This window comes from Hemitrygon akajei, chromosome 8 (genome assembly GCF_048418815.1).
Source record: "Hemitrygon akajei chromosome 8, sHemAka1.3, whole genome shotgun sequence".
NCBI classification, from domain to species: domain Eukaryota; kingdom Metazoa; phylum Chordata; class Chondrichthyes; order Myliobatiformes; family Dasyatidae; genus Hemitrygon; species Hemitrygon akajei.
Genome location: NC_133131.1, coordinates 105,188,835 through 105,208,057, shown reverse-complemented (window position 1 = coordinate 105,208,057; position 19,223 = coordinate 105,188,835). Strand labels below are relative to the sequence as shown.

General features: G+C 41.4%; 1 protein-coding gene across 6 annotated transcripts in view; it reads left to right on the top strand.

Annotated features, from left to right (window-relative positions):
* cobl (cordon-bleu WH2 repeat protein) overlaps positions 1–19,223 on the top strand; it is a 263,076-nt gene that overhangs the window by 133,145 nt on the left and 110,708 nt on the right. For all 6 annotated transcript variants that reach the window (XM_073054338.1, XM_073054333.1, XM_073054337.1 and 3 more), the window contains one exon: positions 11,970–12,149. In XM_073054338.1, the coding sequence (XP_072910439.1) occupies positions 11,970–12,149 (180 nt within the window). The remainder of the gene's footprint in view (positions 1–11,969; positions 12,150–19,223) is intronic.

Sequence of the window (19,223 nt, the reverse complement as noted above, 5' to 3'; positions counted from 1 at the left end):
CTATTCAAGAGTCGTATAACAGTGGGATAAATGTTGTCCTTGAGTTGAATGATACATGTTCTTGAGCTTTTGTATCTCTGGTCAATGCAAGAGAGGAGAAGAGAGATGTCCAGCATGGGAAGGGTATTCAATTGTGTTGTCTGCTTTTCTGAGGTAGTGAAAAGTGTACATGGAGTCAATGGGGGGGAGAGATGGAAGTAGTTTCAAATCTATCTGCAATTTATTGTGACTGCGGATGCAGATTGGGAGGCAGCTTCTGGAAAAGTCCAAAAATAAAAGTGTTATTAACATGGTCACTTCAACTTCCCCAGTACTGATTGGAACCTCCACAGTGTAAAAGCTTTAGATGGGGCAGAATTTGTTAGGCATGTCCAGAAATGGTTCCTGACATAATACATGGTCAGGCCACACTGGTTATAAAGCTCGGCAATACACCTGGCACAGTGATAGGTCTCTTGGTAACACAACTCGCTGACTTTTGGCATAGCCTTAGAGCAGACAGTATGGGAAAGACAAATTGTGCTATTAGGTAGGAACTTGTGAGGATAAATTGGGAACAGATGTACTCAGGGAAATGTATAGTAGAAATGTAGAGATTGTTTAGGGAGAACTTATATGAGGTGTTGGAGAGTTGTCCCACTGAGGCAGGAAAAGATGATAGGGTGAAAGAACCACGGTTGGCAAAAGAAATGGAACAAATAGTCAAGAAGAAGAAGGAAGCTTACTTATGTTTTAGGCAGCAAAGATCAGCCAGGGCTCTTGAAGGATATAGGTAATCAGCAAGTAGCTAAAGGAGAGACTTAAGAGATCTAGGAGGGGACCTGTTAAGACCTTGGCATATAGGGTTAAGGAAAACCCCAAGGTATTCTAGACAAATTTGAAGAACAGGAGGATGAGTAGAATGAAAGTAGGACCAATTAAGAATGAAAGAGGAAACGTGCCTGGTGTCAGAGGAGATCAGAGAGGTCCATAATGAATACTTTGCTTCAGTATTTACCAGCTAGAGGGACCTTGACAAATGTGAGGTCAGTGTCAAACAAGCTAATATGCTGGAATATGTGCCAGAACTTCTGAAAAACTCAAAGAGACATAACCCCCAGAGCCAGACAGAATATAACCCAGATTAACAGCATCTATGAAAAAGAGTAAACAGTCAAAAATTTGGGGCCAAGACTAAAGTGTCTTGGCTCAAAATGCTGACTGTTTACTCTTTTCCATAGATGTTGACTGGCCTGCTGAGTTCCTGCAGCATTTTGTGTGAGAGTTGCTTTGTATTTCCAGCATCTGCACATTTTCTTGTGTTTGATATAACCCAGCTAACTATGTTGTGCCTTTGCAATAATTTCTGCATCTTCATTGACTACAGAAGTGCCAGAGGATGGTAGGATGGCAAATGTTCTTACTTTATTCAAGAAAGATTATAGAGATAATCTTGTGAATTATAGTTCAGTGAGCTTTGCAAATTTGCCAGTGGTGCCATGTATATTCATATCCAAATTGTTTAAAATATAGAACAGTATAGCACAGTATGGACCTTTCAGGACCAATGTTGTGCCAGCTCTCTAACCTACTCCAAAGTCAACTGCACCCTTCCCTCCCCAAATGCCCTCCATTTTTCTTTCATCCTTATGTCTGTGTAAGAGCTTCTTAAATGTCCCTAATGTATCTGCCTTTAACACCACCTCTGGCAGTGCAGTCCATGCACTTACCTGTGTAAAAAACCTACTTCTGACATTACCGCTAATGGATAATTACAATCTTCTTGAAATTGTGCTGTCTTGTACTAGCCATTGCTACTCTGGGAAAAAAGGCTCTGGCTTCCAGTCTATCTATGTCCCTTTTCATCTTATACATGTATATCAAGTCACCTCTCATCCTCCTTCTCTCCAAAGAGAAAACCCCTTGCTCGATCTACCTTTCCTCACAAGACTTGCTCTCAACTCCAAGCAGCATTCTAGTAAATCTCCTCTGCACCCTCTCTAAAGCTTCCACATGAGAACTGAGCACAATACTCCAAGTGTGATCTAACTTGAGTTTTACAGAGCGGCCACATTACCTGGAGCCCTGACTAATGAAGGACAACAGACCATATACATGCACGTGGTAGCGTAGTGGTTAGTGCAATGTAATTACAGCATGGGGCATTCTGCAATTCAGATTTCAGTTCTGGCACTGGCTACAGGGAATTTGTATATTCTCCCTGTGAGCGTGTGGGTTGCCTCTGGGTGCTCTGGTTTCCTTCCACAGTCCAAAGTTTGCAAATGATCGTAGATCATTGGGTCTTGTTGACAGTGCAGCAGAGGGATCTTGATCAATTATTAGTGAGAAGGGCGGAGGTATGGCAAATGAATTTCAACTTAGGTTAGTGCAAAGTAATGAATATTGTATAGTCTAGCCAGGGTAGGACTCACATAGCGGATGGCAAGGCATTGACTAATGTGTGGAACAGAGTGACCTGGAATACAAGTGCACAACTTCACTAAAAGCAAGTGTGAAGTGGACAGAGTAGTGAAGAAGGCACTTAGGTTACATGAATGGTAATTTCTCCCCTTCCCTTACCCCTTATTTTATATTCCCCAGTCTGGCTCCCCTCATACACCTTCTCTTCTCACCTACCTATCATCCCTCTCTGTCCCTCCTCCCTTTCTCACATGGTGCACTCTTCTTCAGCCCTTTACCTTTTCCATTTATCACTTTTGTATTTCCAGTTTGTACCTTTTTCTCCTCCCCTCCCCTCACTTCCGTATTCTGGCTTCTTCCCTCTTTCTTTCCAGTCCTGATGAAGGGTCTCAGTCCAAAACATCGATATCCAATTCCTTTCTGTAGATACTGCCTGAGATGCTGAGTTCCTGTGTCATTTTGTGTGTATTCCTCTGGATTTCCATCGCTTGCAGCATCTCATATGCTTAAGAGCAGTATGGATAGGCAGTCATAGTTTTTTCTCCAGGGTTGGGGGTGTTGAAAACTAGATGGTATAAATAACAAGATAAGATGGGAGAGATTTAGAAGAGACCAGAAGGCAACTTGGTTTTACAGAGGGTAGTGAGTACTTGGAATAAACTGCTGGAGGAAATGGCAGAGGCTGGTACAATTGCAACATTTGAGAGGCTTCTGGATGGGTCCATGGAGGGAGGGGCTTGAGGAGTTTGGGCAACTAGGACTAGCAGGGAGAATGCTGTGGTCAGCATGGATCTGTTGGGCCAAATGGTCTGCTTCCATGCTGTATTACTTTATCTCTGTTGAGAGCAACAAATTTTTAACCCATAGATTATATGAGGTTTATGGAAGCAGGTAAAAAAGTGGAGGTTTAGTGAAGATCAGATCAAACCCAATCCTATCAAATATCTGAATGGGCTGTATCACCTTCTGCTTCTTAAATAGAAATAGTTGGGCTTTATGGGAATAATGTTTGTCTGGCCTGTTGGATAAGCTCTCATTTTGTGGATGTAACAAATTGATCTGTGGAAACAATATATATAACTTTTCTTGATGTTACAAGGATATTTAATAAGCTTTTGTGGGAGAAATATTGGTATATGAAATAAAATCTTGTAATTGGAGAATAACAAATAAGTGTCACTTCCCTAAAATTGATGTACTGCATGCTGTGGGCCATACACAGAAATCAAGTCAAAACAGCAAGGACAATCCTTACATGAGATGTCTGAGAGGGTTATCAACTCCTTTACAAACTTGAAATGTAAAGCCAAGCAGATCATCATGCAAGTTATTTTAATTCATCAAGTCAAGACTAAAACCATACAGTTGTTAACTAACAACCAACCACGGCACGTTCTCATAGTCAGTCCTACACATACCTTTGCCCGGCCTGTTATTTTTGCACCTTGTTCACTAATGACTGCAAGTCGGATGGTGAATTACTTTCATGTGTGGTGGAGAGAGTTGCAACTGTCCACGTGCAGCTCTAATCTGCCTTCAGACTACATTATAGTTTTTATTATAATGTGTTGCAATGTCCTGCTGCTGCAAAGCAACAAATCTCATGACATATGCCAATGATATTAAACCTGATTCTGATACTTCATCATGAACATGGGTTAATTGGCTGATGGCGCTGGCGGGATAAGAGAAACTCGCACTCAGAGAGAACAACAGATCTGAACTTCAAAGGAAGGGCGTCAGCAACCCTCACCGTCTGCTAGACTGATTGCTGAGCTGTGATAACCTCAAAATGTCTTTCAGTAAGGGAATCCTATATACAGTAGCAATAATCTACAGTAGATTTACACGAAGAGTTGATATATAGAATGGTCAAAGTTTCGGCCACAGCACACACACCTTGACTAGCTTCAGCTTGAACTACCATAGACCTTTGCTATTAGATACTGCACTATGAAATGAAAGTTGTGGCAAAGACCATGCCACTATGTGTGTGTTGGATAAATGGACAGCAGTTTCTGCAGAAAGTCATTTGCAGGGCTGAAGTTGGATTTCCCTTGTTCCTAAAAGTCTCACACAAACATGCTGGGTTACTGAGATAGAAAACAAGTTTTAATTCCATAGTGGCAGCTGGGAATGAAATTGCACTTTTTCTGGTCCTGCTAGAATGTAGTACAAGTTGTAGTGAGTGGTATATCTGTGCTTTAAAATCCTTCTGTTCTTCTCTGCCACCTAAAGTCCAAGGATGTCCCAACACACTAGACCACTACTCTACTAAGATAAGGAATGCCCACCATTCGATGCCCAGGCCACATTTCAGTAAATCAGATCACTTAGCTGTCCCTCTCCTACCTGCACACAGGCAGAGGCTAAAGAGCAAAGCTCCAGAGATTAGAACAACAACAATGTAGTCAGGGGAGGCAGAGGAGCAGCTACGAGATTGCTTCAGGTCAATGGACTGGGCCATGTTCAAAGACTCATCTCTGGATCACCATGGTTGTAATGGACTTTATTAAAACAGTTGTAGATGAGTGTGTCCCCACAATATCATTCCCCAGTTAGAAGCCCTGGATGAAACATGAGGTCTGCAAAATGCTGAGAGTCAATTCAGAGTTGTTCAAGTCTGGTGCCCAAGAAAGTTACAAGAGGTCCTGATACGATCTCCAGAAAGACATCTCACGGGCGAAATGGCAATTCTGGTCTAAATATGAGTCAATGAAGGAAGGTTAACAGTTGTGGTGGGGCTTGAGTACTGTGACCTCTATAAGAGGTTAACAATATAGTCTTCAGCAGGGCTTCACTTTCAGATGAGCTCAATGCCTTCTATGCTCACTTTGACTGTCAAAGCATGGAGAAACCATCATGAACTCCCACATATGCTGATGATCCTATGATGGCGATCCTATGAAATCACCTGGCCCCAACAGAGTAGCTGGCCATGTACTAAAGACCTGTGCTGACAACTGGTTGGGGTGTTCATTGAAATATTTAACCTCTCGTTTTGGCTAAAAGTGGTACTCACCTGCTTCAGGCAGGCTTCAATTATACCAGTGACCAAGAAGAGCATGGTGACCTGCCTCAAAGACCAGTGTCACAGACATCCATAGTGATTAATTGTTTTGAGAGGTTGTTGATGAAACTTATCAACTCCTGAGATGCAACTTGAATCCACGCCAGTTTGCCTAGCAGAGCAACAGTCCACAGCAGATGCCAGCTCATTGGCTCTTCATTCAACCCTGGAACATCTGCACAGCAAATCTGCATACCCCAGGATGCTCTTTATCAACTACAACTCAATATTTAATACCATCATCCCCTCAAAACTGATCAATAAGCTCCAAGACTTTGGCCTCAGTATAAATCCTTATGCTTTTGGATCCTGGATTTCCTCATTTGTAGACCCCAGTCAATTCAGATTCGCAACAATATCTCCTCCATGATCTCCATCAGCTCAAGTGTACCACAAGGCTGTATGCTTAGCGCTCTGCTCTACTTGCTTTACACATTTGACTGTATGGCTGAGCTTAGCTCCAATGTCATAATCAAGCTTGCTGATGACACCACTGTCATAGGCCGAATCAAAGGCGTTGATGAATCAGGGGAAGATTGAAAATTTGGCTGAGTAGTGTCATAACAACAACTTCTTACTTAATGTCAGCAAGACTAAGAAACTGATTATGGACTTCAGGAAAAGGAAACCAGAGGTCCATGAGCCAGTCCTCTTTGGAGGATCAGAGGTGGAGAGGGTCGGCAACTTTAAATTCCTAAGTGTTACTATTTCAGAGGACCTGTCCTGGGCACAGCAGATAAGTACAATTAGAAAGAAAGCACAGCAGCACCTCTAATACCTTAGGGGAATTCGGAGACCTAGCATGGCATCTTATACTTTGACAAACTTATATACATGTGAAATGGAGTGTATATTGACCGGCTGCATCACAGTCTGGTATGGAAGCACCAATGCTGTTGAATGGATAATTCCACAAAAAGTAGTGGATAAGGCCCAGTCCATCATGGGTAAGCCCTCCCAACTATTGAGCACGTCTACATGAAGTGTTGTTGCAGGAAAGCAGCATCCATCATCAGGGACCCTCCACCACTGGAACATGCTTTCTTCTCGCTGCTGCCATCAGGTAGAAAGTACAAACGCCTTTGGACTCGCATTACCAGGTTAGGGAACAGTTACTACCCCTCAACTATCAGGCTCTTAAACAAAGGAGATAACTTCACAGAACTTCACCTGTCCCATCATTGATATGGTCCCACAACCAATGGACTCACTTTCAAAGAACCTTCATCTCATGTTCTTGATATTTATGGCTTATTTATTTATATTATTGTTTCTTCTTTTTGCATTTGCGCAGTTTGTTGTCTTCTGCACTTTGGTTGAAAGCCCTAGTTTGACACTCGTTCATTGATTCTGTTATAGTTACTATTGTATAGATTTGTTCAGTATACCCACAAGAAAATGAATCTTGGGGTTGTATATAGTGACATATATGTACTTCGGTAACAACGCTTACTTTGAACTTTGAAATCAACCCCGCATCCAGCACTTGTGCCAGCAGCTCATTCCACACTCTCCTCACCCTGTGAGTGAGGAAGCTCCCCCTCATGTTCCCCTGAAACTGGATCAGTCATGATGAAATGGTGGCTCAGGCTCGCTGGACCTATTGGTCTAATTCTGCTTCTATATCTTATGGTCTTAAACATTTCACCTTTCACCCTCAACCCATGACCTCTAGTTGCAGTCTCACCCAACCTCAGTGGAAAAAGCCTGTTTGCATTAACCCTATCTATACCCCTCATAATTTTGTATACGGTATCTCCATCAAATCTCCCCACAATCTATTCAACCTTTCCCTATAAATCAGATCCTCAAGTCCTGTAAACATCTTTGTAAATTTTCTCTGCACTCTTAATTACAACTTTCTTGTAGGTAGGTGACCAAAGCTGCAAACAATTCTCCAAGTTAGGCCTCACTGATGTCTTATACAATTCCAATATAACATCTCAATTTCTGCACTCAGTGCATGAATTTATAATAGCTAATGTGCCAAAAGCATTCTTTACGACCCGATCTACTTGTGATGCCATTTTCAATGAATTATGGATCTGTATTCCCAGATCTCTCTGTTCTACTGCACTCCTCAGTGCTCTACTGCTCATTGTGTAAAGCCTACCATACCCTGTTTGGTCCTCCCAAAGAGCAATGCCTCACACTTGTCTGCATTAACTTTCATCTGCAATTTTTCATCCATTTTTCCAGCTGGTCCAGGCCTCAGTTCAGATGCAAGCTTCGATAGTCTACCTCACTATCCACTACAGCCCTAATCTTGATGTCATCTACAGTTTGCTGATGCAGTTAACCACATTATCATCCAGATCATTGATATAGATGACAAACAACAATGCACCCAGCACCAATTCCTGCGGCACACCTCTAGTCACAGGCTTCCAGTCAGTGGGGAGACCACTCATTGGCTTCTTCTGAGCGGCCAATGTCCAATCCAATTTACTACCTCATCTTGAATGCCATGTGACTGAACCTTCTTGACCAACCTCCCATGCGGGACCTTGTGCAAGCCCTTGCTCAAGTCCATGTAAACAATATCCACTGCCTTGCTTTCATCAACTTTCCTGATAACTTCTTCAAAAATCTTTATACAATTAGCTAGACGTGACTTACCCACACAAAGCCATGTTGACTCCCTAATCAGTCTCTGTCTATCTGAAAACTTATATATTCGATCCCTAGAACACCTTCCAATTACTTTCCTGCTGCTGATGTTTGGCCCTCTGGCCTATAATTTCCTGGTTTATTTTTAGAGCCTTTCTTAAGCAATGGAATAACATTAGCAATCATCCAATTATCTGAATTAGCTAATTCACCCTTAGCTAAAGATGTTTTGAATATCTCTGCTCGGGTCCCTACAATTTCTGCGCTAGCCTCCCACGAGGCCCTAGGGAACACCTTGTCAGGCCCTGGTGATTCATCCATGCTAATGTCCCTCAAAACAGCAAAAATCTCCTCTGTAATCTGTATAGTGTCCATGGCCTTGCTGCAGTATTGCCTCACACCTGTACACTCTGTCCATTTCCTGAGTAAACACAGATGCAAAACTTCCATTTAAGGTCACCCCCATTTCTTTCAATTCAATGCAATGATTACCATTCTGTTCTTCTGGAGGACTGATTTTGTCCCTTGCTTTTCTTTTGCTCTTAATATATTTGTAGAAGCCCTTAGGAATCTTCTTCACCTTGTCTGCTACAGCAACCTCATGGTTTCTTTTAGCCATCCCGATTTCCTTAAGTGTTTTCTTGTATTTCTTATACTCCTCAAGCACTTCATTTGTTCCTGCCTGTCTATACCTAGTATGCACCTCCTTATTTTAGTTAACCAGGACTTCAATACCACTCAGAAACCAAGGTGCTATAAGCCTGTTATTCTTGCCTTTCATTCTGACAGGCATATATACTCTCTGTACTCTCAAAATTTAACTTTTTAATGCCTCCCACTTACCAAGAATGTGTTTGCTAGAAACAACCTATCCCAATCCACGCTCGCCTGATCCTTTCTGATACAATCAAAATTGGCCTTTCCCCAATTTAGAATCTCAACCCAAGGACCAGACCTATGCTTTTACATAATTACCTTGAAACCAATGACATTATGCTCATAAGATGCAAAGTGATCCCCTACACACACTTTGGTCACCTGCCTTTTCTCATTCCTTAAAATGAGATCCAGTATCACACTCTTTTGTTGGTTTTGTTGGGACAACTATGTACTGTTTAAGGAAACCTTCCTGAATATATTTGACAAACTCTTTCCATCCAGCCCTTTCACAGTATGTGATTCCCAGTCAATATGTGGAAGATTAAAATCACCTGCTATTCAACCTTATGTTTCTTGCAGCAGTCTGTGATCAAAGTACAAATTTGCTCCTCTAAATCTCGCAGACTGTTGAGTAGTCTATTATATAATCCCTTTAATGTGGTCATACCTTTTTATTCCTCAGTTCTACCCATAAAGCCTCACTTAATAAGCTCTCTAATCTGTTTTAACTGAGCACAGCTGTGACATTTTCCCTGACTAGTAATTCCACCCCTCCTCCTTTAATCCCTCCTGCTCTATCATGTCCTTAACAATGGAACCCCTGGAGAATTGAGCTGCTTCTCCGGCAACCCAGTCTCATTAATGGCTACAGTGTCATAATACCACATACTGATCCATGCCTTGGGCTTATCTGCTTTCCTACAATATCCTTGCATTGAAATATACGCAGCTGAGAACATTAGTCCCACCATGCTTTTGATTCCCTGACTTTGTAGGTAGGTTTAACAACATCTTTTTCCACAACCTCTCCACTATCTGTTCTGGTACTCTGATTGAATCCCCATGCAGTTAACAAATCTTTCTGATAGGACATTAGTCCCCCTCCAGTTCAGGTGTAAACCGTCCCTTACCTTTGGGTCCCGCCTTCCCTGAAAGAGGGCCCAATGACTGAAACACCTGAAACACTTCCTCCCCCACCAACTCTTGAGCCATATGTTAAACTGTACAATTTTAATTTCTGGCCTCACTGGCATGTGACACGAGTGGCAATCCTGAGATCACAGCCCTGGATGTTCTGTTCATTAATTTAGCACCTAACTTCCTGAACTTACTTCGCAGGACCTTGGTGCCCATCCTATGCCTGTCATTGGTATCAATGTGGACCACAACTTCTGGCTGCTTACTCTCTCACTTAAGAATACTGTGGACTTGATCAGAGATTTGCTGATCCTGGCATAGGGGAGGCAGCAGTCCATTCAGAAATATCATTCTCATCCACAGAACCTCCTTTCTGTTCCCCTAACCAACGAATCCCTTATCGAAATTTGAGAAAGAGAAACTAAATTCCAATGTGTTGATATGTCAGAGGAATGAAGGAAATTACAATGGCATGAGAGGGGAACTGGCCAAAGTTGACTGGAAAGGGACACTAACAGGAAGGACAACAGAGCAGCAATGGCTGGAGTTCCTGCAAAAAATGAGGGAAGTGCAAGACAGATATGTTCCAAATCAGAAGAAACTTTTGAAAGGAAGAAGGACACTACCATGGCTGGCAAGTGAAGTCAGAGCCAAAGTAAAAGCAAAAGAGAGGGCATACAAGGAAGCCAAAGCTAGTGGGAAGATAGAGGATTGGGAAGATTGGGAGCGAGAGGGAGAGAAAGCGAGACAGAGCGAGTGACAGATGTAGCGAGAGAGTTACAGAGGAGCATCCTGATTGGTCTGTCTTTGTGCTAAGTAGACCTATCAGTTTTCTCTGTGGGCGGGCTTTACAGTCGACCTCTCTCTCTCTTTCATTGTCCATCAGTTCGGTTTAGTGTCCTGCAGCGCCATGGCAGAGTGTTCCAAAAAAAGAAAATATAAAACGTACTTCACCCCAGACTACACTAAAGTGTAGAAGAGCTCCTGCATGACATAGCAGGCAGGGGAGTGGGGATGACTGGAAGAACAGGATCATCCCATGATTGAATGGCAGAGCAGACTCAATGGGCTGAATGGCCTACTTCTGCTCCTATATCTTATGGTCATGTGGCTATAGCTTGCCTCTTCCCTGCCTCACACTTCTCTGAGCACAGAGACAGACTCAGTGCTAGAGATCCTCTTCCTGCGTTCCTCTCTGGTAGGTCATTCCCCCTAACAGTATCCAAAGCGGTATACTTATTATTGAGGGCAACTGCCACACGGGTACTCTGCACTGGCTGCCTATTCCCTTTCCTTGTCCTCACAGTCACCCAGGTGCCTGCCTTCTGCAACTTAGGTGTGAATACCTCCCTGTAGCTCCTATCTGTCTCCTCCTCATTTGTCTGAATGTGTCGAAGATCATCGAGCTGCAGCTCCAGTTCCTTAACACGATCTCTAAGGAGATGCAGCTCAATGCACCTTGTGCATATGTCATTATTGTGGAGCCTGCAGAAATTTTTTGGATGTTCTGAAGAAATGAAGGGATGTGAGAACAGTGCAGGAAAATGGCATTCAGATTAAAGTCCAGCCATGATTTGATGAATGGAAAAGTAGACTCAAAATGCTAGCTGACCTGCACCTGCTACATTCTATTAAAAAGGGTAGATACAATTCATCTGGACCATGGATTCTATTTAGTGATAAAATGAGATTAATTAATTAGTATGTAATTAGTTTTGCTACAACAAGTGTATGGGACATTGGAAAAAAAAGTTGAATTTCCCCATGGGGATGAATAAAGTATCTATCTATCTATCTATCTAGACTGTGAAGCCAAATGACAGTGGTATCATTTGAGAGAGTAGTGAAGGCCTATTGAGAATGATCCATCTGGGGAGTATGTAATTTGTGGAAGATGAATGAATCTCCTTATTCAAATATTATTTACATGTGAAATATTGACTCAGTTTTCTCTGAGATACTACTTGTTGGGTACTTCCAACACTTCCTGCTTTTGTTTCCGATTTTCAGCAAAAGAGTTAAAATATTTTTGAAATAATAGATTGGATATACATTTTTTAGTAAATCACTTATCTTTCCATTTCAATGGCAGGACTATTCATCTCTTCCCTCCACACCAAATGTAAATGCACGGTCAGTTGCTTTGAATCCATCATTATCTGTTAACAATGTTGCAAGGACGTTGGACGTAAAGAAACGGAGAGCGCCGGCCCCACCATCAGCTTCTCCAGAGAATACAAATGTGAAACGTGTGGAGGACAGTGCACAAGAGGTATTAATGAATTGTTATATAGTACAGAAATAATCCCTTGTTATACCATACAGTATTTCTGCTGACCATCAAGTATCAGCTGTACAAATCCCATTTATTAACATTTGACCTCTGGAAATTTTCCAAGTTATTTTTAAGTAAATAATTATCCAGGCTTGTTTGACACTGCTTTAATTTTGTGATATGCATTTTGAGCACAATGAATGTAAGTTATTGCAAAAAATAAAGTGCTATTAAATATTCAAGAGACATTAGGTTTAATGAAGTAATTTGAAATTTTCTGTGCTACCAAGCAGAAGGTCATAAAAACAGAAAAGCATGAGGTTTTATGCACTTCTCTTTGAATCATCAATTGGTGGAAAGTCTAGAATAAAGATGTACAAGTTTGGGACAGAAACACAAGCAGTAATGGAAGTAGAATGGTGGGTAGATTCCGATTTGAAGATGTATTTTAAAATAGAATGGCTGTGTATCCTATGCATAGCTCAGTAAAGAAACAATATAGAAATATGAATTTTGCATGTAAGTTAGATTTAGCATAGGATATGCTCTGCAGTCTGTTTTTCTCAAACCTTCTAGAGGGAGCTCTCCAAAGCCCAAAGGGACCATAATTTAAATTTTCCCAATTGAAAATAGATCTTTGTTTTTGAGGTACTAAATATCTGGGTGGTCTACCTCAAATTCAAAGAGAATTTGGAAAAATTGAGCACCAAGTTTCTGTGGTAGCCTAATTTAAAGCAGTTAGATAAATACATGCAGGAGACTGATCAAAGTTTCATGAGATACCAGGAAAATGCCTTGAATATGTTTATTGGGGCTTTTTATGATGACCAGAAATATCTTCTTTTATATACTTTTTAGCGAACAGATAAAAACATAACACTTTTGGCTAATGTTTGAAGACAAAACATGATTACCCTGGCCATGGCATCATCGGGCGTTGTTTGAACACTTTGGCTGGTGGGGGGGAGGTGGTATGACACATTTGGCTTTTAAATTTATTTCAAATTTGACAAATATGGGGACACTAATATGTAGCATTGTGTGGGAACTTGCACGAAAAAATCTGAAATACTTATGGTGGAATAAATGCGTAATTGTTGACAAGGCAGCCATTGAAGCAGTAGATTGAATATTACAAGGTCTTGGATGACAATAATAAATTAGAGGGTGGTGCTGCTTTTGTACTAACTGGAGGTTTTCATTAAATGTGACCAGTAACTCCATGAGGTACTAAAGCAGATAAATTGAAAGCCTCTATTATAGCCACAAGATTATCAGTTCAAAACCACATACAATTGAGGCTAATAAATTACTGCTGTTGAGGAAAATGTCTTCGTCCCCTGGATAACAGGTATCTTATCTGATTTAAAGGGTCTTGACCCGAAATGTCAACTGTACTGTTTTCCATGGATGCTGCCTGGCCTGCTGAGTTCCTCCAGCAGTTTGTCTGTGTTGCTTGGATTTCCAGCATCTGCAAATTTTCTCTTGTTTTTCTTTTAAGTGACTTCAGTTTCCTGTACAACTTAATTTTGCTGTGAAATCACCAGCTTAACCAGGACAATCAACAAAGGTTGTTGGTCTTGATCAGTTGCTCCGGATTTGGAGCATAAAATAATCTATGCAGTTTTACACAATATTCAAAAAAATGTATCATATATCCTGAAGCGTTTAAATATTGAAATTAAGTAAATTTATTCATTGTGCATAGGTAATTTTTGCATTCAAATTTTGTTCAGTGTGTATGATTTTATTGGTAACTTTAGTTAAACTGCATATTTTTAAACTCCTTAATTATATTTAATGTAACTATATTATCCATAGAATAATTATGTATTTAAGTTCAGTTTTGTTTTGCTTACTAGGAATGTTGTGACATCTGTATGCATGGGAACAATTGCAAACATCACAGAGATTAGAGGAAGGTGGGGAGAGTGGGAATTTGTTCACTGTGTTACGTATCCCGTAACTGGATCACTTACCAGCAAAGATAGAGAGGTCCGCTGAAGTCTGATGGTACCATTTTCAAACGTTTTTATTTATAAAGGGGCACAAATGTAAGGTTAATACAAACATTCAGATAACACACGTCATCAATACTCAATCTAAAGCGCAGGGGTAGTACTACTCAATAAGAAATAAGCTCTATCGTTGTCTAGGGGATAATATCTTGTCCATTTGGAAAAAATATAACAGTCATTCAAAAGTCGGCAGGCTTCAGCCTTTTGGGAACCGCTGAGTTTCCCGTGTTGGAGAGAGAGAGAGAGAGATTGGTGAGAAAAGGAACACTTGCCCAGGTCCTTACGAAGCAAAGGCGTGGAATCAGGGGAGCAGGCTTTCCTGTTGTTAGTTAAAAGTAATTGTCCGTGATTCCAGCCACAGACTCCCGATTCGGAATCTAACGCACGTGGCTTCCTTCAAAATGGCTTCCCGCTACGACGGGATCGCTATCGTGTCTCCTTGGTGCGTCTGGAGGGGTCGTCCCCCCAGACCCTCCTTTATACTTCCTCACGGGATCGCAGGTGTCACTCTCTCTCTCAACCAGCCCACTTTGCCCGAGGGCTTTACATGTGGTCTTCATGAGACAATAGTCAGGGTCGCTTTATTCTGCATCCCGGTGGAACGCGGTATTCAGCACGTCTCCCTCTCTCTTGGGTCATTGACCCCCCCCCCTTCACTAGGGCTCTTGCGATTCTCGCAAAGGAGGGGTATGGTATCATAACAACTGGAAGGAGAAATCGATATTCATGCCTTCAGGTTGGAGGGTACCCAGATGGAATATAAGGTGTTGCTCCTGGTAAACCTCTTCTGACATTTACAGAACCTCAACATTCTTCCTGTAATGGAGCGGCTGAAGAGCCACATAATTTTCCAAGTGCAGGGTAACCATACTTTCATGTAACTGCAATATCATTTCCTGACTATTGTACTCAATGCACTGACCAGTGAAGGCAAGGATGCCATATGCTTGCTCTACCACCCTATCTAATCGCATGTCCACTTTCAGTGTGCTATGGACTCAGACCCCAAGATCCCTCTGTACATTAATACTGTTAAAGGTCCTTCAATAACTGTATACTCACCCTTTATATTAAGCCTCCTGAAGTACAACACATCACTCTTGCTTAAAGATTATCAGCTATTTTTCCACCCATATCTTTGACAGCCCTCTACACTCTTCATAATACCACCAATCTTTATGCTTTCTGTAGATTTACTAACCCACCATCTACATTTACATACAAGTCATGGCTATATATACACCATAAACACCAGGGAAACCAGCAAGTATGTAGTTTTCCAGGTGTGTGTAGTGATATCCAAATGCAATGGACATCTTGATCTCACTTGGCCAAATCTTCTGCCGATAAATTCATTAGTATTTACCTAAGCAGACTATGTCTGCCTCAGCAGTTGACGCTACTGTCTTAAATGGGTGAATTTCAAATGCCATGTGTACACTACAGCATGCTAATAGGATTATATAGCAAGTATAGCACACATTAATTAGAGAGTTAAAATTTGTGTCAGCTTGGGTTGTCAACTAATTTTACCTGACACACAGCAGAGGAAAAGGAAATGTTCATCATATATTTGAATTTCAAAGTTCAAAGTACATTTATTATCGAAGTATGTATATTTTATACAACCTTGCGATTTCTCTCCTTACAGGCAGCTCAATAGAACCCATTAAAAAGAACACGATCAAACCCACAGTGCAAAAAGTAAGAATACATCAATCAAACACTAAAAATTCAGGAAATGACATTCAGTACTAAAGTTCATGAAAGTGAGTTCACAGCCACAAAGCCAGTCACAGCTGAACCATGATCCCATTGGTCGCAGTTCTTTCTGGATTATATAAAACATAGAAGCAGAATTAGGCCATTCAGCCCATAATGCTCCATCATGGCTGATCCATTTCCCTCTCAACCCTGTTATCCTGCCATCTCTCCATAACCCTTCATGCCCTGACTAATTAACTTCTATCAGCCTCTACCTTAAATGCACCCAGTGATCTGGCTTCCACAGCCACCCATGGCAATGAGTTCCACAGATTCCCCACCCTTTGGCTAAGGAAATTTCTCATCATTTCTTTTCTAAATGGGCATCCCTTTGTTCTGAGGATGTGCCCTCTGGTCCTAGACTCTCTAATAAAAGGAAACATCCTCTCCATATCCACTCTACCTAGGTTTTTCAATAGTTGATAGGTTTCAATGAGATTCTCCCCTTATTTTTCTAAATTTCAGTGAGTACAGGCCTAAAGCCTTCAATCGTTAGCCGTATGATAACCCTTTCATTCCCAGAATCATTATTGTGAACCTCCTCTGAACCCTCTTCAATGTCAGCACGTCTTTCTTAAGTACACCGATAGTCACTAGCAGCCAATTTGAAAAGGATCACTTTATTCCCACTCTTACTTCCTGCCAATCAGCCAATGCTAGTATATTTCCTGTAAAGCCATCCTATCTTGCTTAGCAGCCTTATGTGCGGCACCTCATTAAAGGCCTTTTGAAAATCCAAGTACACAACATCCACCTATTCTCCTTTGTCTATCCTGCTTGTTATTTCTTCAACAAATTCCAACAGATTTCCCTTAAGGAATCAATGCTGACATTGGCCTATTTTGTCACGTGCCTCCAATTACCCTGAAACCTCATCATTAACAATCAACTCCAACATCTGGCCTATAATATATTATTGTCTAGATTACCTTCATATTTTATCTTCCCCCCCTTTAGTTGCCTTCAGTTGGTTTTTAAAAATTTCCCAATCCTCTATCTTACCACTAATTTTTGCTCTGTTATATGCCCTCTCTTTAGCTTTTATGTTGGCTTTGACTTGCTTTGTCAGCCATGGCTGTGTCATCCTACCTTTAGAATACTTCAGCGTCATTGAGATGTATCTATCCTGTGCTCTCAGAGTTGCTCCTAGAAACCCCAGCCATTACTGCTCTGCCATCATTCCTGGTAGTGTTCCTTTCCAATCAACTTAAGCCAGCTTCTCTCTCATGCCTTTGTAATTCCCCTTACGCCACTGTAGTACCAACAAACCGGATCTTAAATTCTCCCTCAAAATTGTAGGGTGAATTCTATCACATCATGATCATCATTTCCTAATGGTTCCATTGCCTTACGCTCCCACATCATATCCGGTTCACTACACAACACCCAGTCCAGAATTGCTGATCTCCTAGTGGGCTCAACCACAGGCTGCTCCGAAAGGCCAAGTCAGAGGCATTCCACAAGTTCTCTCTCTTGGGACCCAGCAACAACTTGATTTTACAAATCTACCTGCATATTGAAATCCCCCAAGACTAACATAACATTGTCTTTTAGACATGCGGTTTCTATCACCCTTTGTTGTTTGTAGACCACGTTCTAGCTACTGTTTGAAGGCCTGTAAATACCTCTCATCAGGGTCTTCTTACCTTTGCAGTTTCTTCACACTACACAAGGACTCTACATCTTCCCATCTTATGTCACCTCTTTCTAAAGATTTGATTTCATTTTTTACTGGCAAAGCTACTCCAACTCCTCTGCCTACCCCTGTCCTTTTGATAGATTTTGTATCTTTGGATATTAAACTCCCAACTACAATTGTAGTTTAGCCTTGATTTTGTGATACTCACAATGTCATTAACTGCCAATCTCCAACCGTGCTACAAGATCATCTACTGTATTTTGTATACCTGTACTGTGTGCATTCAAATATAACACTTCAGTCAGTATCTGTCACCATTTTCAGTTTTGTCCCTCTGCAATTTTGTTTTATCATCTGCCTGTCCTCACTGACAGTCTCACTATACACCTAATCTGTTTGTAAACCAACATTGCTATCCACAGCCCTGTCACTCCTCTTCCCATCCCCCTGCCAAATGAGTTTTAAACCCTCTCTTACAGCTCCAGCTCCACCAGGATATCAGTCCCCCTTGGGTTCAGATGTAACCCGTTCTTTTTGTACAAGTCCTCAAAAGAGATCCCAACGATCCATAAATCTGAAACCCTGCCCCTGCACTAGTTCCTCAGCTATGCATTCATCTGCCAAATAATCCTATTCTTACCCTCACTGGCATGTGGCACAGGCAGAAATCCAGAGATTATTATTCTGGCAGTCCTGCTTTTCAGCTTTTCATGTAGCTCCCTAAAATCTTTCTTTAGGACCTCCTCTCTTTTCATTCCTCTGTCATTGGTACCAATAAGTACCAAGATTACTGGCCACTCATGCTTCCTCTTTAGAATGTTGGGGTCAATCCAAGATGTCCCTGACCCTGGTACAGTACCTGGGAGGCAACGTACTATCTATTACGTTCTCAGATTCTGTCACCTACTCCTCCAACTCTGGAATCTCTTATCACCACTGCATTCCTCCTCTGTCCCCTTCCTTTCTGAGCCACAGTGCCAGAGATCTGGTCATTGTAGCTCCACCCTGGTAGGTTGTCCCTCCCCAACAGTATCCAACACGGTATACTTGATTTCAGTTTGTTCCTTTTTGTGATCATTTTGTTTCCATCCCTTCCCTGTTCAGCAAGCTGCTCAGTGTTGGTAGAGGCACCATATTTCAATCTGGTAACTGACCATAACCCCTTTCTCACCCTCAGACTTTAATAGGATTGCATTTCCGAGCTCCCCAACACTACATGGTGGCTCAACTGAAACTTGATGCACGTGTCCCATTCTATGCCGTTTCATCATCCTGGTGCCTCCCATCTTTCCTACAAAATCCCCTGGATTCTTCCATTTCTCTCTCAACACGCACAGTCGCACATTGAAGTCTGTGGAAAAATAAGGAATTAATTAAGTTAAATAAAAGTTTCCTTTTGTAAGTGATGCATGAGACCTCTTGTACTTTGAATATGAAGGACTTCCTCCCCTCGCACCATGATGTAACTATCAAGGGACTATAAGTTACAGCATTTAAAAACATCTTTCTGTTACACAGTATTTTTAAAATCATGATCTAGTAACATGCAAGCAATGTTCCTGTAAGCATGAATATGCTTTCTGATATTTGGCATTAATAATAGAACAAGTTGAGCTATTGTTTAAGCCTTCCCTTTGTGGAAAATATTGC